Source organism: Epinephelus moara, chromosome 20 (assembly GCF_006386435.1).
Source record: "Epinephelus moara isolate mb chromosome 20, YSFRI_EMoa_1.0, whole genome shotgun sequence".
In the NCBI taxonomy this organism is placed as follows: Eukaryota; Metazoa; Chordata; class Actinopteri; order Perciformes; family Serranidae; genus Epinephelus; species Epinephelus moara.
In genome coordinates, this window is record NC_065525.1 from 9,275,306 (window position 1) to 9,301,181 (window position 25,876).

General features: G+C 39.2%; 1 protein-coding gene across 1 annotated transcript in view; it reads right to left on the reverse strand.

Annotated features, from left to right (window-relative positions):
* The window catches only part of si:ch211-266k8.4 (uncharacterized), an 87,770-nt gene that overhangs the window by 10,840 nt on the left and 51,054 nt on the right, over nucleotides 1–25,876 (reverse strand). The window contains exons 12-14 of the mRNA XM_050073192.1: nucleotides 24,555–24,745; nucleotides 18,259–18,365; nucleotides 10,678–10,971 (exon numbers count right to left, since the gene is read on the reverse strand). Of these exons, the coding sequence (XP_049929149.1) occupies nucleotides 10,678–10,971; nucleotides 18,259–18,365; nucleotides 24,555–24,745 (592 nt within the window). The remainder of the gene's footprint in view (nucleotides 1–10,677; nucleotides 10,972–18,258; nucleotides 18,366–24,554; nucleotides 24,746–25,876) is intronic.

Consider the following 25,876-nt stretch of genomic DNA (forward strand, 5'->3'; position numbering starts at 1 on the left):
TCAAACAAACACCACAGTGTGGGATATCAGTGTGAGTCTTGCTTTTTTCACTCATGTGTGACCTGAAAAATGTTATCATTGACAAGGGTAAAGCCTGCCGCAGTGGCAGTTAACTTTAAACACACACACAGACCAAACAACAGCCGGGCATCGCTGGGAAATCTGGAGTGATGTCATGAATGATTAAGATTACAGTGGTGTAGTGTGTCAACAGAACAGTGCTCAACACAAAGTGGAGAACACGCATGCATATTTACTGAAATCTGACAAAAATGAACTCAACACTTGGACAAAATACTGCAGTGATAATATCATTATCTATCAGACCATTAACATTTCACATCAGTTGAGCCTGTCACACTGAGCAACAAGTTTTAAGAACAGGGTGTACCAAAGATTATAGTGGTTTAATATAACTACATTGCATATGAGATGGAAAAGATCATACACTGTCTTTATAAGAACACAAATAAAAATATAAATACAAGTTATAAATAAAGTAGTAACTTCTTTTTCTGGGCAAAATCGACCTTATCTTACAAACTTGTATTTTGTCAATAAATATTTAAAATAAACTGTGAAGTTTGCATGTGATAAATGAAAAAAATGAACTGACGGCTAGCACTTAAGGGTGCTAACTCAATAAACAATGCAAATATGTGCACTGGTGCTGACAGAGCTAGTGGTGTTAACTAGGTGGAAACTGGAGGGTGGGCGCTATGCTTCTGCAATGATGTCTCCACAGTATTAGCAGTAACTGATGAATAAGCGCACAGCAAAGTGGCAGCTATAAGCTAGCCAGAGAGACACACTCACAGGGACTCGCAACCCACAGAGAAGTTAGTAGTTATCTCACTCTGTCAACTGGCAAGTTTCCTCAGCATCAGATAGATATGGATTTAGCTACAAGAGCTAATCCAGGGGGTTAATTTCTGTGTTTACAATGGAAGCAGTGTTTAGACTGAGAGATAAGCATTTAATATTATTTATGCAAAAATTAAAAACGCTCAAGGAGGGTTGCCCTACAACTGGCTACAATCCCAACAAGTGCAGCCATTTTAAACTTTCCACAGTCTGTCTCTTCTTCTCTCCACTGAGTTCCTGTGTGTCTGTAAGAGCAGGGGCCTGCCCTTGGCAAAACACCACACCCGTATCCCATAAACAAGAGTAAAACTCTGTATGAGACTGTTTATTTATGTTAATTACCGAAGATATGAGTACTCATTGTCATGTAAGGCATATGGTGTTTCACTACGACGACAGACAGCAGTGAAGAACTGATAACAACTACACCTACCACACCACTGAAATGCAAAGAAAGCCCTGTGAGCAAAAGGCCAATAAGTGTAATATATAATGTAGCCTAATCCAAACAATTAAGTACAGACGACCATAATAAACACTCAACAGAATATAGTTCATTCACGGGATATATTGGGACATCCCTATTTTTTACCATATCCAGCGATACAGAAATAATACATTAGGACCATGTTAAAAAAATATTGCAGTTTCCCTTTAATGTATTACACCTTGCTCCACATTTCTTCAACATCTGCCTTGATGGTATTTAAATGCTAATAAAAATGCAGGGGGAAGAGCCCGGGGGCACAGTCAAACACATGCTGCTATCTTAAACTGAGGGTTCAGCTCATCTTACATGTTGTCAGTGGCAGCTGGTCGACCACTGTGCACTTGACTGTGGGGTAATTGGCCGTGCCCATTGATTATATCATAGATGAAATTCATAGATGAACAAAAGGTAGCAATAATATTTTTAGAAACAAAAAGCAGTAGTGGTGCTGTGAGATTAAAATTCTATACATATATTTAAGGGCAGAATTTCATGAATAAATTGAGCTCTGATCTTTTTTCTGTCACTTTTGTGATGATTTTGTTTTGCCTTTTTAGAAGGAACTCCATATTTTTGTGTTTACATGTTTTAAATACAGTGAGTTGGTTATACATTATGCAGTACAAAAGGGACATATTGTTTTTGTTTTTTTATGACTTTTTATGTTTTACTACGGTGTATTAAACAGTGACAGAAGCTTGATTTGTTTGTGGTAGTCAGGGGAATGAAGGTGTCACTTGGCTGGTTAAAGCACCAAACACTGCAGTAAGCCTTCCACTGTCCCTTTGTTTCTTTAAATAGGATGAGCTCTGTGTGTGTGTTTGATCACTCATCCGTCTTGTATCCTCACTACCCTGTTACATAACACCACTACACCTGCATCTTAACAATTCCCTTAACAATGGTAGAGGTGGTGTGTGTGTGTGTGTGTGTGTGTGTGTGTGTATCCATACACATGCTTTAGTTTGCCTGATTAAGAATTTTTCATGCATGTGGCTGTAACCAGGTTTATTTTTGCATCGGGTTTTTATCACGTGAAGCGTGCACAACTCAAAGGCACATCAGCACACACATGAATGACCAGGTTACAAAACACATGATCACATATTGAATGTCTCTAATGTTAATATATTATGGATTTGTGTAAGAGTGTGCATGTACATAAAACATGTGTCCACAAACATCTCCCCAGGGAGAGGAGATGAGAGGTGAGTACAGGATGGGAGAGTGGCTCCCACACTGCTGAACATACAGCCTACAACACCAGAGGATCAGGTGACAAGCTTCAGCCAACACACACTCCAAAACACACACACACAAGCTCATGCAGTACACACAGACATGAATCATGTTTTCGTTTCTTTTTACCTCCCAAACTCTTTCACACATGCAACCCAAATGGGAACACACTGGACACATTGCTTGCTCTTTTTCCTTAGAGTCAGTTCAAAACACACTGATAGATCATGTCTTTCTCTTTCTCTCTCTCTCACACACACACACACACACACACACACACCCACACACACACACACACAGCCAGCTTCTGACAGGCTGCAGGGGTAACATATGTTCTGCTGTAACGTGGGAAAAAACTGTGGCTCTAATTGTGTCAGTGACTTTATCCTGTTCCCTGCACACAGTGATCAACCTTTATCAGTGTCCTCACACACAGGTGCCAAACCACTATTTAACCTTCACTACTGTTGCCCACGTGGACAGATACACATATATCAGGGTTCAATAGTAATGCCAGGTTGTCAGTAGTAATGCCAGGTTGCCATTGGCAACCATTTTGAGAAACTGGCTCTTCATTTTTAGCCTTTGGTTGTGTGGTGACCACTTTTTAACATGTAAAGAATAGGGACAGCAAACAGCATAAAGTGCACTCCAAAATAATCCAGAACAGTGCACCCAGCACAGTGCAGATGTCCGCCAGGCAGTCACCCAGGCTGATCTCAGCCACTTAAGACAATTCTTGTAATTTCTGCAGACATGCCGCATTATGCTCCAGAAGTTCCCCAGAAGCTAAGAAAAATACAAACCCATGCTGTTGTACAGAGCAGATCAACTGGCACTGTATGTGAAATTTGTATACAATGTAATTATGAGGATGAAAGTATTTTAAACAGCCCAAAATCTTTGATCCATGTCGTTTATAATTAGACCTTTAACACATAATGCTCCGCTTTCCTCGTGTGGTGTGAGGTTGTGTGGCAGACCGAACAAAATCATACAGCCATGAATGTACACACAAAATATTAGACTGATTGGTCCAGTAGTTTGTGAGATTAGCTGCATACAGACAGATATCATGGATGTATAAAGAGAACTGGATACAGCAGTGGAGGTGGGATACGTTAATTCCTAGGAAAGTTGCTCAGTGGCGCATGAAACCAAAAAAATTTTTTTTTCCGCATTGTGGCTCCTGTAGAGCAAGTACATAAAAGAATTGTGCTGTCTGAATGGCTAACTTCTAGTTTAGCCCTCTGCTAACTTAAATGGGGATAGTGAAACTTTTCATGCAAGTTCAGACGCTAAAGAAAAAAAATGTATCCACTGTTGTTCCACTATTGGCCACTATGTAATATTGGCTTCAAAGCTTGGTGATGTTCCAGGGGCCTGATAGATACACACACTCATACATGCACACTCTCATGCACACACATAATTAGTAATAGTAATAGTTTTTAACATTTCTTGCATTAATGATATATAATAATGATATATAATACAATAAATATTGCTGTTGCAGTCAGAACCTGAACCAAACAACACTGAATGTGCGCTGGTGTGCTTACTTGCACGTTGACAGGCATCTGTTCTAGAGACAAAGACGAAGCAAATTATGTTGTTGTAGGGCAAAAAGTTCGACTAACCCGCCAACATCACAGTATGTTTGAGCTGGAGAACCACAAGGCTGGATAAGCACTGGCACTCGAAGCAACACGAGCTGGCAGCTCAACAACATAATGATGTTGAGGCTGCAAGAGCTGGCACACCCAATGCCGGGCCGATGAACATCGCCATTCCCAAGATTAGGGCACCAACCCAAAGAGCCTTACAAAACTTGTCAACACTTATTATGTTCTTAAAAATGAGGAACACTTTACATCCTTAACTCCTCTGCTGGATCATTTTCATTAATAAGCTTAAATTTAACTGTGCAGTATCTAAATTACTCAAAATTAAAACCATATTTTCAGTTTTGCAACTAAACGCAACTGGCATCCACACTTACATGTTAATGTTGAGCCCTGTACATGTACAAGATAAATGCAGCCAGATATAGATTTTAAGCCAGCACTTCTTAACCACATAATTCCTAAGGCAGGGATCAAAATTACAAGCTGTTATGTCTCCTGAGTATATTTGTCTTATTATAATATAATACGAAAGCGATTAAAAAGAAATCCTTTTACATACTTTGGTAAGTGAGCCATGTCATAGTTAGATATAATTAAGAAACCTTACACACCCTGTTTCTGTGAGACGATGCCAAAGAGAGACGATGTGTGTGTGTTTCTCTTTGTCTGTGTGTCCACAAAGGTGCGTCTCATATAATGAAAAAGTTTAATATGAATACATGCAACTTACAGTTAAAAAACAAGTTGTAAAAACATGCAAGACAGAAAATACATGACACAAAGCATTAAAATAAAAATAATTATTACGTAACAACAGTGTAAATGTGTGTTCCTGGAGTAAAAGACTGTGTTTGTGTGTCTCTGTGACCGGCAGAATACTGGTTGAGCTAGTTACCTGGCAGTGTGTCAGTCATAATTGGCACTGTGATTCGCACTTGGAAAAATGTTTTCCTGCCTGCCAACCTGTCTGTTGCAATGCTGTTAACATGCGTGTATGACACAGATGACAGGACAAAATGAAAAGGGGACTTACAAGCATTAAGTCTGTAATTAGGTCACATTGGAGCAGCTTCCAGAGGACAGTTAAATACTGCTAAAACTAACAAGAAAAGGCAATGAATCTGTTGAGGAACTAGTAGTTCTGTCAGCTAAAGCATGTAACTGCAAGGCTGTGATTCTGAACTTGATGTGTCGTCCTTTCTTACATATTCTTTTATGTGTTTTATTCTTTGATTGGTTAAATTAATGTGAAAAGGGAAAGGAAGTCCAATGAAAAAATGACAAAATATAAGATTTTGATACCATGGTTAGTGTCAGAGGAAAAATTACACTTTAATGTTTAAGATTATTAATTAGCAAAATAGAAAATATGCAACAGCATGGTTCATTTTGTTTTGATGAGGGAGCATATTTCATGGGCTTGGCAAAGGACTCTTCAGCAGTTGGCTGTGCAGCAGGATCATTTAGATAATTAGTTTAATCCATGTCAAAAACAGTGAGAGAGAGAGAGAGAGAGAGGGGCCTCTAGCAAACATAATTAATTTTAGAATATTTCTAATATATGCAATGAACTACAATGTTATCATTAACTATATCCAGTGAGTCTTTATCATGTAACTTTTGGCTATCTAAAAATCATTTATAATGGTTAAATGGGAACAGGCTACACAGACACAGAGAGAATGACAGCCCCTCCCACAGACGTCCTCGCTGGTAATATGACTTCCCTGCAAAATTTCTAAAGTGAACAATAAAGTCCAGGACAGACTAAACCAACATTAAAAAACTAGTGACGATGAAGGCCGGCTGTTGTGTCAACTCAGGTCACCTGTGTCTCAGCCAAAAAGTTACACTTGAATACACAGCATAGACTACAGCCAACGGCCAACCAGCACTCCATAGCAGCAGGAGGCGGTAGTCTGTATTCATCATTCAAAAAGGGAAACCAGAAGACCGACAGGATGGATACAAAATGCTAGTTAGCCAGTTAGTACATCAGCAACACAACCTGATGTTGAAAGAACAAATGATATTTCCTTTCCTCACTTACTCATGTCATCTGCTGAGTTGAACTGCCAATCAAGAGTGACTTCTCTCACTGATGGGATTCAACATGCTAAATCGCCTGGGAAAAAAGCGGACACGGGCCGACTAGTGCCAACAGTGCATTACACACTGTAAAAACTAGGGTGACAGATGCTCACCAACAGCCCAATAGCTGACCGTCAGCTTGGCGTGTAAGGGCCCTATCATGTTGAAACTGTTTTGGTCCAGCTTGGTACATTGACTAATTTATTTTTTTTTGCTTTTCTTTTTAACTTGACTTGGGCATAAAGGGATGGATGATTATTGATTAGTGTTGAAAGCCCTTGCAGTTACTTTTTGACGGCATTTAAAAAAAAAAAAAAATCTTCTACAACAACTCCCTGGTCATTTCATAGAACGCTGCCGATTTAGGGTATTTGGCAGATGTAAGTCAGGAATGTCAGTTCCCTTTGACATTTTGACAGCTTTTCTTCTTAACGCTTCAGATAAGCGCCATGGCTGTCATACACAAAACAAATCGGCGCATACACAAGTATTACATAACTTGTGACAACAAACTTCACTGTACACAAAGACAATTTGACTCGCAAGATTAATTTTTTCACAGAGCAACAATGCAGGAAGAAGGATGCTATAAATATCGTAGCCTCTACAATTCCTTCGGTTATGAAACTGTGATGTTATGTAACCGTGGCCATTGCGAACCAGTTAATCCCAACATTCCTTATCTACTGTATTTGTATTTAGCAGAACACAGGCTCTATTGCTAAACAACTTCTGTATTAGTCTAACACTGGACATGCATGGTAAAGGGTCGTTGGATATGGTAAAAAATAGGGATGTCCCAATATGTCCCGTGAATGAACTATATTCTGTTGAGTGTTTGTTATGGTTGTCTGTACTTAATTGTTTGGATTAGGCTACATTAATATATTACTCTTATTGGCCTTTTGCTCACAGGGCTTTTGTTGTGTTAAAGTGGTGTGGTAGGTGTAGCTGTTGTCGGTTCTTCACTGCTGTCTGTCTTCGTAGTGAAACACCACATGCCTTAGATGAATAAATAAACAGTCTCATACTGAGTTTTACTCTTGTTTATGGGATACAGGTGTGGTGTTTTGCCAAAGGCAGGCCCCTGCTCTTACAGACACACAGGAACTCAGTGGAGAGAAGAAGAGACAGACAGTGGAACGTTTAAAATGGCTGCACTTGTTGCATTGCTGTGTAGAAAAGCTTTGAGTAAAAACACCAGCAAATGTAAAACAACTGAACGGATAAGACTATATATAGATCAATATAGCTGATCCCGATCAGTTAAAAAAATGCCTTGATCAGCCCTGATATTGATCTTTGACAATGGATCACGACATCCCTTGTAAAAAATAATTTCTGTCTACTAAAATTCTTATAAAACATAAATTGGCTGCATTTATATAGTGCTTTTGTGGCAAAGCTGAAGCCTGACCACTGGTGGCAATTTGGGTTTCAGAGTCTTGCCCAAGTACTCTTAAGCATAGACATGGACATGTGAAGAATCATAATACTTTGTACTGGCTCAAAATAATTAGAATGGTATTTGGTATTTAATCAAAATAGAATTTGTTTTCCTTTGTAACTGAGAAATTGTATTTACCAGTACGAATATATCTCGTCTCTAATACAGAGGTGGATCTGTGGCATGAAGACTTTTATCATTTTTCTGCTTCTAAACTACATTGACTGTACATCAATTATTTCTCTCATTTTCTATTTCACTCCCCTTTTTTCAATCCTGGCCCCTGATCTGTCCTCCTGCATGAGGGAAGCCACAGAAAGTGGAAAAGTAATTTCAGGCTGGGTGTGTCGAAGCCTTCGGCGGGCAGATACTGTCCATCAGTGAGGTGGTGAAGATGAGACAGCTTAGCTCATCTTCCTGTGCATGTCAGCTGTATTTCCTTGTACCGAACAGAAGGTGTGTAACCTACTAAACAGGAAACTACAGGTCTATTTCTGTGCTGTGGTGACCCCACCCTGCCCTGCTGTGAAATGCTATGGAAAACACAACAGGATGGCTTAACTCTCACTGTCTACCAGTCACTCACACATACTCGTCTCATAAACTCATTAAAAAGACCATTAACACATCAATGCCATCCATTTACTATTAGTGTTTACACCCAGGCATGACGTAAGCCAATGAGTCTGATCATCACCCGGAAACCTCCCTTTGATTCTGTTTTGTTTTTGTGGTTAAAATATGACATGTAGCAATTCAAACATTCATCAGAGTAAAAATATTATGACTAGATGAAAATATCTGTGGTAAATGATTTAGCAGTCTTGCTCCATCAACATTAATGTGGTGACAGATTAAAAGGCTGTTTTTCAACCAAGCAAATGAATAAAGGAATGTTTTTGTATGTGGATATTTCCCCACATTGCGTGTTTCTTCATAATATACACTGGCAACAAGTTGACAGGCTTTATTGTAAAATTAACTGGTCAGGAGAAACCTAAAACAAGAGGACTCTAGAAAATAACATAGTCATAATACGTCAACTATATTAAAGGTTTGACAGTCAGTATTTACAACTCGATCATCAAATACTAACGGCTGTCGTGCCCTTTGACGTTACATAGAGACGCACAGGGTACCCTTTAGTGTCACAATGTAATGCACAACTAAAACACATTGTAACACGAGGTGTATGTTGTATATCATGAGGCATGAACTGCAGTCTCCTGGGTGAAAGTCTTTTTTTTTTTGTTTGACCCATCCACCTCCCTTCCGTCCCACCTTACGTAGACTTTCTGGCTCTTTATACTACATCAGTTGCTCTCAGCTTGAAAGTGCAGATAGGTTTATATTGGAACTACTTGAAGAGAAAAATATATGTAGTGTTATAATTTACGTTTTCCTTTTGGTTTTGTCTACAGGTACAGTATGTGTTGTTGAAAGGTGTCTTGTTATATGTTTGATATAATGCAACAGTGTTTTGTGGGATGTGGAAAAAGGATGGACCAAATGTGTGACAAAAAACCCACTATTAAAATAAATACATAGATACAGAGACATCATCCCAATCAGTTTACTTGGAACTTTATTGTTTCACAAAAGCTGAGAGCAAAAAAAAAAGTTTCCCTGGCAGCGTTTGGATTGATCAGTAAGAAGGAGGATGTTTGATGTGGGGCGTTGCTGTCTGTAAAATAAGCACACTTCCGACACACGACCCTTTAAACCAGATTAACATAAGCTTACAAGTTGCTGGTTTGAAACTTGTGAAACTTGATATACTATGTGATGTGGTTTGCTCTGCTTACCACACTTGTTTTGAGCTTGACCGCAGCTTTTTTCTACATCCGTCATCTGTCAATAAAAGGGCTCATTTGGCAAGTTTGATCTTGGTAATTACCACTAAGGTTCTCTCATCTTACAACTCCACCCAGAAATGCTGAATTTTGTGTATGATGTTAATGACTGATACCAACAGGTGCTGATTGTTTTGTCAAAAGTCTCAACAAAATGATTTTAAATTATATATTTTAAACAAATAGTGATTTTAACTCATTCTCAAAATATGTTTTTCATCCCCTTGTACACACAGATCCTCCTTCCCCAAGTCAACTGACAGTGTAGTTGTCTTGGTGAAGTAGTGTTGAGATTGTTCAGCTCACATCTCTCCATTCATATAGATGACAACACTCAATACTTGGAGTATTTGAGCATTTCGATTGATATTAGCAATACTAATCAAAGCAATAACTGCACACATTAGTATGCAGCACAAATATTTGTGGTTCTGTGATGCATGAAGTCAAAATTACCTTAACTCAAAATATAAAGTAGGGTAAATAATCTAATCCCAGTGGGAAGAAATTCAAATTAAAATACCAAATTAGTGTTCGAATTAATTTGTTTTGTCTTAGTTTTATTGCCTTTGGCCATGTGGGTGTAGTACCACACCCAATCTGCTTCCCTCAAACTGCTGTGACCTGGGGTGGATGAACGCATACAAGATTTGTGTACTGTCTGTATCTACATGTTGCTAAGTGTTATATCTACATACATATAGATACAACACATAGGTCTACGTTTATGTCCTCTATGCGTTTTTCACGTCAGCCACTGTAGTTAGAATCTGTGATGTCAAATAAAGGGGGGAATTACCACCTGATGTTTCTTCATAATCAGTAAGGTATGAGAATATCATGAGGTGGGGTGAGCATGTGGACAGGTAGAGCAGTTGCAGGTTTGATGCCAGACCTGTGCTGCTCTAGACTTCTGAAAGCACACTGTAGGATTTTATATATTTCACAGCAGGCACATTAAAAGCAGTGAAAGTGCTGCAGGGCTGCATGTCATTTTCATCCTCTGTGTGAAAAGGCTCTTACAATAAAACTGTTTGACAGCTTAAATTCATATGAAGTTCTTACTTGATGAGAGCCGTCCTTGGTGTGTCTTGCTGCTTCTGCTGATCCTCGCTTTGAGGAGCACTGGATGATGGAGGACTTGAAGATGGGATGGAGGAAGATGGAGGAAGGGTAGAGGATCGGAGGGACGAGGGGAGGACAGAGGAGGAGGGAGGGGTCTGGCTCGGCGAGTTCTTGCTGTTTCGTAGAAGACGGAGGGACTTGACTCTGATGGGCTGGACGAGGCTGTGGTTGCTACGGCGACTGGCCAACTTGCCAACAGGTCCTGTACCTGTCCTCTTGAAGGTTTGCTCTGATCTGGGAACAAAGTCAGAGTTATAGCAGGTATAAATTACTTCATCAATGGTTGTCCATTAATTGATATGTAAATTGGCAGTTTACAAATTTTAATACATTTACAAATGAATACGTATAAATATATACATTTATATAATCAACAGATAGATACAGCATATTCTCAATAATTTTAAAGAGAGCCAAATAAACAATGGATAGATAAATTCACAAAAGATAGATAAATTCATATGTTTTAATCCAGTAATAAGTGTTCATTTTCCTGTTATGATTTAGGTGGCACTTGGGATGGGATTTAGTCTGACAAAACATTTCAAAATGTCTCCATGTTTAACATTAAATTCTTCATGCTGCATTGAAACTTATAAGATGCCAGAAATAAATTAGATGTAAATGTTCATCTTAAAAGTTTATAAAATATTAAAAGACCTTAATAATTAAAACACAAAACAACAGCAATAACAACAAGAGACAAAATGTGTTTCTCCCTATCATAACCTCCCCCAACTCTCAGAGGGGATTACTGCATATCCACACTGTTGTGTTATGCCCTTTATCCTCAGGACAGGTGCAGGCCTACAGTACCAACACCTGCATAGTGGCTACCTCATTACAGAGTAGGGGTGGAGTGATATCCAGTGAAACACAATGTACGGAGGGAGTACTGCTAACTCTGCAAGAATTTTTGGCAGGATATAATAAAGAACATGGAATGACACTCCAGGCATTTAGAATATATGAAGATGCAATGCTCTGTATTGTATCTACAGGGTAAAAGTTTTTACCCGGTCAGCTGAACCTTGTTAGGTGCTTTATGAAGCTTATTACAACAACCCCACGTGAAATTTTCACCGATGATTCAAATACTGACTGCGAAATATGACCCAGATTGACCTGATGGTGGCACTGTAATTAAAGGTCCACATCTCAAACTCTGTAATGTTATAACTCCTACGCCGTAAGTCCGATTTTCGTAAAACCTAGTAAAGACGTCCATGCTCACTTTATAAATATGTCAAAAGAACCTCCAAAGTCAGCCTGACTAGATTTCTGCCATTTTTAATTTTTCTGACAGGCACATTTTCTCCGCCTAAGCCTAAGGTCCAATTTGTACCAATTTTTTTTGTAGATCACTACTGGACTGAGCTTATCAAAAGTTATGAAATAGTCCACAAGTGCTGTCATCTCGAAACTAGCAGGATATGTCTGGATATGAGAGTTTCATTCAAATCAACCACAAGGGTGTGTTACAAGTGCAAAAAAATGGTCATAGCATCAAACAAATCTGGCTATAAACCAAAAATAGTCCAATCATTACAATACTTGCAGGATATGTTTTATAGAATTGTTGAACCACATGTGTAATTTTTTTTCTGAAATTGCTCAGTAGGGGTTGGCACAAGTTAAAAACAATCGCACTAGCCTGGTGAAAAATTTGGACTTAAATTAACAACACTTTGATCAAACTCCACCTGTTAGGGAGGATACTTTTTTATTAAGCCGATGAAACATCTCCCCAAAATGTTTCTTCAACTCACTAATTGGGGGTGGCAGCGTTGCCAAAGAAGAGTGTGGCCTGGCACCGATTGGTTGTAAATGAGCGTCTATCTGATCCCAAACTGTCAAAGATCTTGATTCTTTGCCGCATTCAACTTCTAACGGTCCATATTGGCTTGAACCCCAGAATTGCTGCTTGTGGCAAAGTTTCAACGTTTAAATTAAAATATCAAGAGTTGGCTTGTAAAAGGCAAACATGTGAAAGCATTCAACTAAATTTCAATGCACACATTCTAAATAAATAAAATAAACCTTCTCTATGTGTGGGTCCAAGATTATATTTATGGACACGACAAGTTTAAAAGGAGCAAAAACAAAAAGCCTGTTAGTAAATATATGCAATAGTCAATTAGTTGTTTGACTAGGAATAGAGTAAAATAACTGAATTCCAGAAATGTCTGGGAAGGTGGAAAAGTGGGACTCAAAGATTCCAAGAGATTTTGACAAATATGTATGTATCGCATTAAAAAATGTCTTAGTCTGTAATCTAATATCTGGGGGTTAAACATAAAAGAGTAATGCAGTTCTTTATACTGAAATGATGCTAATCCTGGGACTTCAAAGCCATATTCCAACATCCCAAGACAGATTTGGGGTCCTGACCTGAAGACAGAAGCTATCAGCTGTCAAACTATCACAGTGTATAGGGTGCATATAAACCTGCCGAGGCAGGCAGGAGGGCAGGGGGAATTCTGAGAGGCAAATGCCACAAAGGAACGCAGAGCATACCTACTATTGTCTGAATGTTCACCTCCTGTAGCTTACTTCATGTTTTGTCTACCGGCTTCTTCACAAATTCAACATGTCTGACAATATTTCTAACAGAGACAAAGACTATGTAGAAAGCCAGGATGCTTAGACAATACAGTATAGCTAGAGATATGTGACATGGTCATGGTATAATGTCAAGTGACTGTGGTATTCAAGCAGTGTGACCCTTAAGGCTAAGTAAGGGCACCGAGGCCCTGAACTCTGACCCCTCTGAAGCAGGAGCCACTTCGCAAAGTCTGATATGATCTAAGTCCTCACCGGATAAACTGTTTCCTTGATGTTTGGAGTGGCAGTCGTTAGCTCTAATATCCTACTGAAACTGAATACTGGGCAGTGCCCAAAAAGACGAGCAAATATTTCTCTATTAAAAACCAAAAGAGAGTATACCGTTGATATGACAATAACAGAAAATATTTAAAAGTACTAAGTTAAGTCTAATTTTGTTGACTTTAATGAATTAAAATTCTGCCTTTTTGGTAAAATACATATTTATCAAATTTGTGTGTATGTATCGTGTAAAAAATTAATGAAGTGACAAAACTGATCCCACTGTGCCTGTGTGTTCGCCCTTGGGAGAACAGAGCAATGCTCATTGTCTCTGTGAATAAAACCCTGCTCCTGTGCTGTTGTTCTGCCTTCTAAAATCACTATAATAAATGGATTACTTAGAGGGTAACTTTGCTATTTTTCAGCCTAGACCCTATTTTCCCATGCTTCTGTGTCTACATGTAAGTGTTTAATCAGAACAGCAATTTTTTGAAACTGGTCCACTATTGAACGAAACCGCTGCAGCTGGCAGTTAGTGCAACCAACTGTAATGTAATCCCTGCGCACAATTTAGCACCAACAATTTAGGTCCACTGAAACTGCTTGCTCATGCACAGATTGGTATTCTAAGTGTCTGACAACATAATGGAAAGGATTCCTATAGAGGCTGACCACTTGTTAAACAGTAAGATCCTTTTTGTTTAACCAGAAATAGCCCCAAAATAGCTATTGCCAAACCCACCAGACTCCATTTAAACAAACAGTAATTTTATCATTGTAAAACACACTTCACTTAAAGTCAACAGAAGCAGAATAAAACTGACAAAAGCCGTCTTGTTTCATCTCTCCACTGCTCCAACAATCACCACCTCTGGTTTGGTTGAAATATAATTAATATAGCTAGACGTCAAAATATGCCTGCTCTATACATGCTAAAATTATGGTCTATTTTTATGTAGTCTCTTGTGTTTGGCAACAGTGTTAGGACATCATGATGTCAGCCACTTAACAATCTGAGCCTGTCAGTGGCAAAAACAAGCACTTTTAGTGAATATAAAATGATGGTGCACACTTGCCCACAGGGATTGCATTGCAGCCTGTTTTGCTGCTGCTAACTGCAACAGTCTCTCTCAATACTGGACCAATTTCAAAAACTGTTGTCTCCGTTAGTCACCTAGAGGTCAGAAAATACTTCTGTTATCCTTTAATTATCCTCACTTATGCACAAAGAAAATAAAATCATTAAATAAACCACAAAACACTGAGTCAGCCTATTTAAAATTGTAAAGGAGATTCTTCTCTTCAAAATAGTACTTTTTAAATTCAGGGTGCAGACTTTAAGACATTAAAAAACATTATAAATATCCAGTAGAACTCTTAACAATCAGCATATAAGAAAACAGGAATTAAATGAGACCCAGCTTTCACATCTTGTCATTAAATGCTTGTGCACTGTTGGAAATTATAAAATTGGCAACCGACTCACTTTATGATGAAGGTTGATGAGAAAATGTTAACAGGGCAGTCACAGTGTAAAGAGGAAGCAAGTGTCCTCCCCACCCACAATGAGTTGATTAATTAATTATTAATTAGGCTTTAACAGTAAACTAAGTTTTAAAATGGAACAGTGACGCAGACTGGGAGAGTAAAGAAAATGCCTGTCCTTCTTACTGTTATTACTTTCCAACTCAAAGCTGCTCTCCTTTTGAGAACCAGGGCCAAATATGGTGCAGTCACTGCAGCTCTTTCCATAAAGCTACATAAAGACACATTTATACAAAAGACACTGAGGTCGGATGAGTACTAAAAACCATATTCTTAACAGATAGATAAAGCCAGTAATATTCAAGGGCTTAAGTCTGAAATGTAAAGTTAAACTGTCTCTGTTTTTAACCCTGATGTATTTCTCCATCTCCCTTCCTCTGGTGTTCCACCCTTCACCTAACTTGCCTTGTTGTCATTGTTTGATTTTATTCTTGTTAAGATGATATGTGTTTTCAACACTTGGCACACAACATTGGTTAGTTCCATCCTCTAACACTAATTTGCCACCTCATTACAATAATCCTTTAGGTGACCCTTGGTGACCCCAAGTGCCCCACAGCCTGGTTAAAACAACCTAAACCACAAAACACAAAGACCAAGTCTGTGAGGAATGACAAGTATGCTTAAAACATGCGCACATACACGTGCATACATACGCATGGAGGAAAGCTCTCTCTCTCTCTCTCTCTCTCTCTCTCTCTCTGTGTGTGCCACTCAGAGGAAAAAACAACATTACAATGAGAGGATTAGAAGACTATTGTGAAATTCTAAGTGCTGCTGAAGGACCAGCTGCTTTATTACAAAGACACAATACCTGAAGACATGGTGGAATAGAACAACTCTAAACTGGTAAAACACTGAATAGAGTTCAACAAAAGCTGCACACGTCACACACACAGAATACAGTACGCAACCATCTGTACTTAACCAGACATGCACACATAGGTACATGTGACAGTATGTGAGGGACAGGTCAACATTAATTCTTCTTATGCTGTGTACATTCACATAAACATAAACTGGGTTAAACAGGCACATTTGGATATGCATGTCCAAAACTGTGTCTAGCATGCTTTAAAATGTCGATGTTTTATGCATATGGAAGCTAATTTATTTTATTTGCACTATGTTGGTTTAAGTATGTGCAGCAGCACAACGTGCAAAAAGGCTGGGTGAAGTGGGATATTGATCAGAGTGTGTGGTGTTTAACAAATACACTCTCAGCCGGTCACATCACTGGTCTCATCGCTTTAAAGCAGCTGTGCCAATCGCAGTGATTCATGTCAACAACAGCTCAACAAATGGAAAGACGCTTTGTAAGGAAATCATATTGTTATCTAGATGGTGCAGAGCGGCGCCATAAATTTTGTGTTTTCATGAGTTAATTAGTTCGATGATGACAGAAATACATAATGAAGATTAAATTGGTTTGTAAAGCTGTTTATAGGATTGCATCAATCCAACATTACTTCAGTCTTTAATACACCGCATTCCACACTCCATATCTTAAGCAATATTTGTGACGCACCGAATTAATGACCTCTGGCAAACCGATGTCTGCCTCATAAAAAGGCAGAATGCAGAGTCATAACCAAGCAGTCTGCTGAGTGTAGAGGTGTGTGTGGTTATTTTGTAGCAGCCTGGTGTCATTTGCACATGATTTAAAGAAGGTAAACATAGTGGACGGCAGTGCGTAATGGCATTGTGCTCAGCCTCTCAAATCAGAGACTGCAGATTTATCAACATACTCTTTCTGTCCTGCTGCCTTACGACAGCTGCAGGAATTTAATGAGCTGAAGGAGAAACTTCTCATGTAGTATTAAGCAGCTGTGGACAACAGATATTGTCAAGAACATTCATTTATTTATAGATCAATGCAGACTGCTTAATCAGCTTTCCTGCTCTGTACACATGAAGAGTTATTTTTTACAGCCCACTTAAATGCAGCCACTTGCTGAGGAATGTTTTGTGTCATTAATTTATCCACACTTTGAGTATTATTCTGTTATTGCTGCACATTTGTAGGTATTTTATAGTAAACTGCTTGCTCTTGTTGACATTATCATTAAGGTGGCAGCAGCTTGGTGTGGTTCTGTGGTGTCCATTCTATGCGCTAAAGTCGAAGACCAGTTATTCCAACAAAACTCACTTTATGCTGCCTCATTTGAATAACCCTCCTTTTGCACCTGTGCACCAAAATACCGCAGGAACTATGGAGCTTTATCCCTATCTTTACTCAAGAGAGTGGTCTATCAGTTTGAGAGCATTATTTATTGATTTCACACTCAAAAACCCTGCCCTCGCACTCAAATAGCCTCTGCTTGTGCTTGCATCTACTCAGTTTCTGCTCAAACTGTGTGCTCACACTCAGATACCATGTTGCTTGCACTCAGATACAATGTTGCTCGCACTCAGATACAATGTTGCTCGCACAGATTTCCTGCTTTTTGCACTGCGCTTGGATTTTTTTGTGCTGATATAGAGTATAACATCACTGTTGTATCAAAGCAATATCACACTCAAGGTCGTGACGTTATACAGTAGGCTACAACGTCACTCCCTCTCGTGAGATATTGCTAAGATATATATATATATATATATATATGTATACATAATATGGCTCTCAGAAATAAATTTTGGCAAGGGAAATTAAAAATCTAAAGAAAAAGCACTTCAACCTCCAACTGTCAGCTGTAACAGATTAAACTAAATTTCAATGCACACACTCAAATGAACTTTTTCTGTGTAGAATCCCCCTCCCCATGGAAATCAGTTAGAATCGATGCAATGTCAGACTGAAGATGGAGGCGGAGTGTAATGACAATTCTGTCTGATATCAAGCAATGTAAACTGAGATATGTATGATGCCAAAACAAAGAGTTAACAAATGACATTAAAGCTACAAACAGAAAGGTATTGCACAAGTGTTCATGTTATTGTGCCCACCCTCTTTATATAATGTACAAAGATCCCAGGGAAGAAAAGACCACGAGCAGCAACATGCTACATTAACAGTCCACAGATGGTCATTTATGTGTGCAGGTAGTATCCTGCAGTCAGAGGTAAAAAACAAACACTTGAGGAAAGAGTTGACATGAATGAGTGCAGGCATGTCATGTTTTGCTTGTGATGTTTAACCTTTGTCCTCACCTGTGAGTTTTCCCAGCTGTATCTGTCACAGTGACATCACCACTGCTCCCCTGCACTACCGGCTGCTGTGCTGCACCTCTCTGCTGGCTCCGCCTCCTGGACCTGATCTGAAAGAGAAAACAAAGGCCCTGTTTACATGTGGTATTAACATGCACCGTGGGTGATTGGATGACAAGTGAGCTGCTAGGCGTGAATGTATCCTCAATGTCTCCTGAGATCCAATTGTTCAGACCATAATCACAGGTGGTCTGGGCCGCATATGGCCAAATTCTTTCAGCAGTGTGTATCATACTGTGTCCTGGGCCACATTGGAGGACCAACTACTCAGCTGACATCCCTGCTTATCTGACTCCCGGCTGGATATGAACTGTCTGTTGCTGCTGTTACACAGGTTAGATAGACGCAGTGCTGATGGACTGTCTCTGGTGCTGCTCTCCTGCAAACAGTCAATTCAATGCCTGCCAGGTAAGCAGGAGCTAACATAGCGGCAGCTGTCAGCTGCCAATCAAACTCACACCATCACAAAAATGCCTTGACTCTGTCTGTAAAGCCCTTAAAACTGGTAAGTGTGTGTGTGGACTTTCGCTAACTGTCCCCGGCGTGGAGCTCACACTCCTACTCCTACAGCATCAGTCTCTTAGTGGCTGTGAGGTAGGGAAACTGCGGGTTGCGTTAGCTTGTCCCTTGATAAACACAGAGTATGAGCAAAAGCAGGGTGAGAAGGGGCTGAGCGAATTAATACAACGTACACAGCTCTGAGGTGAAATAACCCAATTTAAATTGTAAAAAAAAAAAAAAAAATCAATTTGTGGTTGTGTTGTGTTGATACTGTGAGGTACGTCTTGTCTTGCTCCAAAGCAACAATCCCCATTCTCTGTAGTCTGTGGTGATTAACCAGCATCGATAAGGTACTGCATAAAGGATGCATTTTTACCAGTTTTCACTCAGCTGTGTGTGTGTGTGTGTGTGTGTGTGTGTGTGTGTGTGTGTGTGTGTGTGTGTGTGTCTGTTGTTGGAAGGCATTTGAAGCTACACCTAAGAGGCTTACTTTCAATCCCACTTACTTCCCAAGAAAAGAACATACATACAGAAGAAAAGTCAGGGGATCCCCAAAGTCAGTAAGCAACTAGTCGTGAATATGTGTTCAAAATTTCACGGCAATCCATACAGTACTTGTTAATTGGTGGACAAGAGGCCAACAAACTCACACTGCCATCTCTAAGGCTATGTTGTATGACAGAGGGGAAGAAGATGATAAAGGGGGAAATTTTTGGACTAAAATGTGACCATCTTTACCTAGAAGCAACCCCAAGGTCGGCCGACCACTGATTCACAATATGCTTCAAGAAAAATCCCCTGGGCAAAGTTCCAATCACATCTTGCAATCATTTTTAACTGACAGTGGCTGGAGCCGTATGTGACGTAACAGCTGGCAAGGCAGGAGAGACAATTTTCTCTTTTCAATACAAACAGAACTATTCTGGGTCACAGGGGAAACATTTCTAAAGAGCAGAATTCTACTATTTTCCTTCCTTACCTTCTCTCTCACCTTGTTTATCCATCTTCCGCTGGCTTAAAACTTCCTGTCTCTCAATCATCAGTTCTTTTTTTTAAATGTCTCTTCCTCATAGATGATAAACAATAACAAAGTGTATTCATTTATGGCGTATTTTTTTTTAAAGGAATGGCAACGCAGGTGATTTCCGATCAATCAGAGCTACAGCTTGCATGTGTGTAACACAAAGGTCACATAAAACCTTCCATTACTGTTACATTAAGATTGTGAGGCCATTGTGTACAAAGAAGTGACTGATTTGTGTTCCTGAACAAAGTCATCCTGGTAAATGTCCAACTATTCCTTTCAGCGGGACCACACACACACCGTTAACTGTACCAATCAAATTATGAATTCATTCTTCATCTGTCAAAGGAATTAGAATAGGCAGCCTTCCAAAGTGGCACTGGCAAACCTGGAGAGTGTGTGTGAGTGTGTTTTCTACTAAAATCTACTGAATGGGAGTAGTGGATACAATGTGTGAGCCAGGATTGTACAGTGTGCAGGTCAAATGGACCCAGTGGTACTTTTCTAGAGGGGTCTACAGGATATCAGGAGTTCTAAAAAAAGGATTTTTATAAAAACTGTAAAATCATAGTAATAATTAGGGGGCGTGGTTGGTGAGGGGGAAAACCTTTTTTGTGTCCCAGCCTTTAAAAGCTGGGAAAGTGCGTTTTTTTAAACTCACATCAGAGGCACTATTACATTTACCACAGACATGATTAATTAAACTTTGCATAATAACAGTAGCCTACAGCCATTAACACTATGACATGTGTTTTAGTGAATTCCATGCACTGCCTATGTTTTGACAATGTGCTATAATGTTATCACACAGGGATTTGCAACCGCAACAACTACAGGTCCTTGGAGGCTCTCAACTTTTTCTTACCAGTTTCTAAACAATCTAACGCTGTTTCAGGGTATATGCAGGAATCCTGAGGTTAATTTCAATACCTTTTTAAGACTTTTTTAAGACCTTCCAAAAAAACCTTCAGACCTCATCGCCACTTCAAGCTGTCGTTAGCAAAAACACATCTTTAACTTACTAAACAGTTGTAATTTGCAATTAAATCTATGGAGCACAAATATACAACAGAACTTAGATAAGATAAGAAGGATTTTTTATTGTCTTTTGCTCCTCTGTTTGGCGCCTGGACGTGCGCCGTCGCGTGATGTCGCACAGGTACGCGCACGGCCCCGAGTGGCAGTCCTAATGTGTCTACCTACACATCGTTGTTTGTAATAGTCACGAGGAGGAAAATAAATTATACATTCCTGGATACTTTTTGTCAAAGCTTGAATGACAAGAAAATTTAATACTTCATAAAATTGCGATTAAGACTTTATAATACTTTTAAGGGCCTTAATTTTCCGACATTTGATTTATCAACTTTAAATACTTTTTAAGACCCCGCAGACACCCTGTGTTTGAATAATGTGATACATCCATTTTGTTAAACCAGAAACTCCCAAAATCACTATCGCCAAACCCACCACACTACGTCTAAACAGTCATTTTAGCATGTATCGAGCAGCATATTTTCACTTCTAACTGGGTGAACTGAGGTTTCATTTCAACCAAACCAGTGTTAGTGATTGTTGGAAAGATAAACCAAGATGGTTTTTGTGAGTTTTATTTTGTTTCTGTTGACTTACACAGTGTCTTTTACAATGATACTGTTTATTTTAATGGAGTGCCTTGTTGAGTTCTGGTTAAACAAAAAGGATCTAACTCTTTAACAAAAGGTCAATCTATGCAAGGATCATTTAAATTATCTTCACTTAATCACTTCAAATAACAATCTGAGCCTGTCAGTGGCAAAAACAAGCACTTTTAGTGGACGTAAACTGATGGTGCCAACATGCCCTGAGTGTTTACAGTGCAGCCTAGCCAACCAATTCAAATTATGTCATTCCCAGTAGTCACTTAGACACAAAATCATGGGGAAATTGGGTCCAGGTTAAAAAACATTATTTAACTCTGGATTTTTAAATGTATTTGATGTGCAAAAAGCCAGATAGCTATTCTTGAAAATGGTAGAAAATGCTTGTTTTACCCCTCTGCATAAAAGGATGTGGCATTTTGTGAGGGCTCCCATAAGTTCCAACTGTATCTGAACCCATTTGTTGTGCCAGTGACAAGTATTTGAATCAGTATTTTACTTGAAGTCAACTTCTACAAATTTGATAATGCATTTGTTCCTAGTAAACCTGATCCATTTACAGTAGCTCACATCATCTAAATTAATCTGTTGAAGCTCACAGTCTTTCCTTTGGATGCTGAGCTTATGTTACATAAGACAACATTTGAATTTTTTTTACAGTCTGACAGGAGAAGCTGCTGCTCAGTTGTGACGCATGTAATAAAGATACTGATGTGATCTTCTTATAAGTACAACCAGGGGATTCCAGTCAATTTGCTGGTGTTGGCTACTGTTGAGAACTAGTGTGTGCAGAGTGCACACCGCTTTGCATAGCATGTTGACAAGGTAACAGCCAAAGTTCATTCTGTAATTGGGCTAACTCACAAAAGAAATGTCACAGCTTTTAAAATTAAAATATAAAGGAAAAGCTTGTGCACAGCTTTGATTCTGCCCTTGAATTTATGGGGGACAAATAAACACAGGAAACTTGTTGTGACCGGACATTTTACTATATATTTCATGGGGGACATTGAAGCAATGGTGCACTCAAACCCTGTGGATCTATCCTAACAGATCTCCCTTCAACCCTGTCAGACTGACCTCTACCCTCTGAGGTAGCTGGTGCTGTGCTGGCAGTAAGAACAGAAAAACTCAGAGAGACCTTGTTACCAAATATTATGAAAACTCAACACAGTAAGAACAGAGCTAAGCCCTGTAGTGTCAAAAGTGTTAAACATCAGATGCCAACTTAGTGAGCGTTGCTGCCGAGTCTGGTTTTAGCTGAAGGATTTGGCATCTAAATCAAGCTGTTGAAACTCTAGTTGTCAGACACTTGGTCCTTTGTTTGAAACTTTCAGACTGCTTGCTCTCAGTAGATCATGATTACTTTAATGACTAAAAAAAAACATAAACTGTTTAGAGAGTTTGAGAGTCTCCAAATGGGAGGCAGCAGAGATCAACGTTCCTGAAAATAGCAGTCTAAGGTAAAAGTTCACACCATACAGACCACATGGCAAGAACACATTATTGCATTATATATATTGCTTACCTATGAAACCTATGAAAAAGTATTAAGAGGTTTTTGGACTTGCACAATCAAAACAACCAGCACAAAGTAATATGTCTAGTGCAAAAGGACAGCGGGAAAGTTACCAAGCACACTTTCTGTTCTTACAGGCACAGTGTGTGGGCACAAGTGTTGGGTTAAGTGGAATATACTTTGAAGGGTATGGTGATAAATCATGATGCAGCTGTGCATGACAAATTTACTCACCATATGACAAGGTGAGAGCAAACAGGCAACATGTCGTGGTAAGTAATAATGTTGTATGGTTAGTTAAAGTAACATCAACATTTCTCACAGCAAGTTGGAGACATAATCAATACCACTGTCACATATGTCTGCTAAATATATGGCTACAGCTTTAGCTCAGCTAGGCTAAGCTAAGTAAGCTAAGTTAGCTTAGCTTGGCAGTGAGAGTAGATAAAGGGGGAAACAGCTTGCCTAGCTAGAGGAAGCTAGCTCTGGAAGGCAGTAGCTCAGCCCATAGGTTAGGGAACCAGAGAGTTGCCAGTAGTGTGGACTGGTAGCTGAGGAGGTGCCAGTTCGCCTCCTGAACACTGCTGAGGTGCCAGCCCCGTCGCTTTGACATCCTTCCATTTAATGCATGTATAGGTCCTGTTTGGGCATGCATGTGTATTTTGGGCCTTTGAAAAAATATATTTATAAAGTATTTCTTCTTCTTCTTAAAAGCTAACAACATCTGTCTACTAGCACTACTAAAGCTTAATTTAATCTGTGCTAAAACCACAGTGTAAAAACGACAACTTTAGGTTATATGGAATGTTTTGTGCTGGACTATTTCTTGGCCCAAAGCAGTTACTTCCTGGAGTGTCTATTTGCTGTGTGTCAACCCCACAGGAAATCACTGAGCCAAGCTAAGAAAAAGTACGGCCCCAGGCTTAACATTAAGCTAAATTAAGCTAAGCTAACTAGCTGCTGGCTGTAGCCTTGTACTGAATAGAAAGAAATGAGAGCAGTATCAATCTTCTTGTCTAACCCTCGATTATAAAGTGATTAAGTTTGTTGTCCAAAATGTCAAACAATTGCTTTAAGAGTGACATGATAAGAATAAATGGCATAACAAATCTGCAAGGCAAAGGCTCATGGTGTGGCTTTTTAGGTTGAGCTTATCTTATTTAAGTCCTGTCATGTCATGATTTCCATGTATAATGGTGCCTATTTTTATTTTGCAACACAATGACCACTATAATATCACGGAGAAACATGTAGATCATTTATATGACTGCATAAATTCAACACTGATACAATCATTATTTTCCTGTATTAATTAAACTGAATACAATTAAAGATGCATTTCAAAAGTTAAAACTGAAACGTTGTTGTTACCAAACAAGTACGACAGAAACAGAATCACAAAGTCATATATTTCCAACAGAGAAGAGAGTCAGTTATTTTAAATAATGTGTTATGGTATCTACTTTTTAAAAGATAAGCTGCAGAGAAAATGTTCATAGTAAACAAGATGATGCATGAGGGGGTCTCATGCCATGATTACTGTACTGTTTTTTACCTGTGCTTGTGTTAGTGAAGCTGAGGTCCGACTCCTGAACACTCGTCCGGGTGCAGGACTACGCTGTCTGGGCTTGGTCTGGGTTTGAGAACTTGTCGCTTCAACCCTCTTTCTACCCATCGGGTCCAACAGGTATCGCTGGGCCAGGCGCATCACCCGGGTCAGCACACTTTTAGCCCCTGTAACTGAGTCTATGGGTAAATAAACAATGAGTCAGTATTGTAAATCCTCCTTGGACTAAACTCTGTGATCATCAAAGACTTTCTTCTGGTGTTACAAGCCCTATAAAAAACAAAAACTCATCTATGATGGTATGAAAATGAAAAACTCAATCTTATAGTAATCACACACCCAGGGCCTGAGCACCACTCAGCTACAAATTCCTGGGGGCGTCCCTGTGATGATACCGTAAGCAGTGCATGTTGGAGTAACAAAACAAGTTATCATTCCAATACAGGCATACCCCTACTGAATTGCCTTTGTGTGTGTTTTGGTGTGTCAATGTGTCCTTGTTATCCACAAATTAATGTTATCAGTGGCTCACCATATTTACTCAGGGGGCAGAATCTGCCTGCTTAGGCAAGCTGTGAACACAAAGACCCACTTATACAGTGTACTGTCCTTGTTTGTGTGTAAGCACACACACATACAATCACAGACACAGACAGTGAAGCTGTAGCTTAGGTTTAATAACACAAGGAGAACATGATATTCAAATGATATTTTTACTGTGCATTGTGTATTGAAGAGAGAACCTGATGTGCTTGACCTTCTTAATAACATGACAAATCTAACTTCAACACTGATTTAGCATCATAACAGCTTCTGTTATCTTCTGGAGTCAACTTTATTGCACTATACTATTGAAAAAGTGTGATTTAATAATTCTTTTGATCAGCTGCTTGGTAGAGCAAGAGTCAGCAGTGTCTTTACCTAAATGTCGTCCTAGAGCCATTTCCCTAAGAACGAGAAGAGAGATCATGGTACACCATTTGTTATAATAACATGAGCTCATCAGATTAGTTTTGCCTTGTTATTTTTGGTTCTAAATGATCAGTTGATACACTCTTTATGTGGCACAGAGTGCTTAGAGAGCAACATACAGTCTTGTTCTGACAAAAAAAACAACAAAAAAACATGAGGCAACTGTACAGAAAGTATACAGACTGTTCGGTGAGGGGTGATTTACTGTAGTCTGTTTGTTGAACAATAGAGCTGCTATAGCCTCTGGTTAACATATTGTTTAAGGGTTTCAATCTTTCAGTTAATCAATGACAGGCAATTTAGTGTAGTTTAAATATTTCCGAGTATTGTCTTGAAAC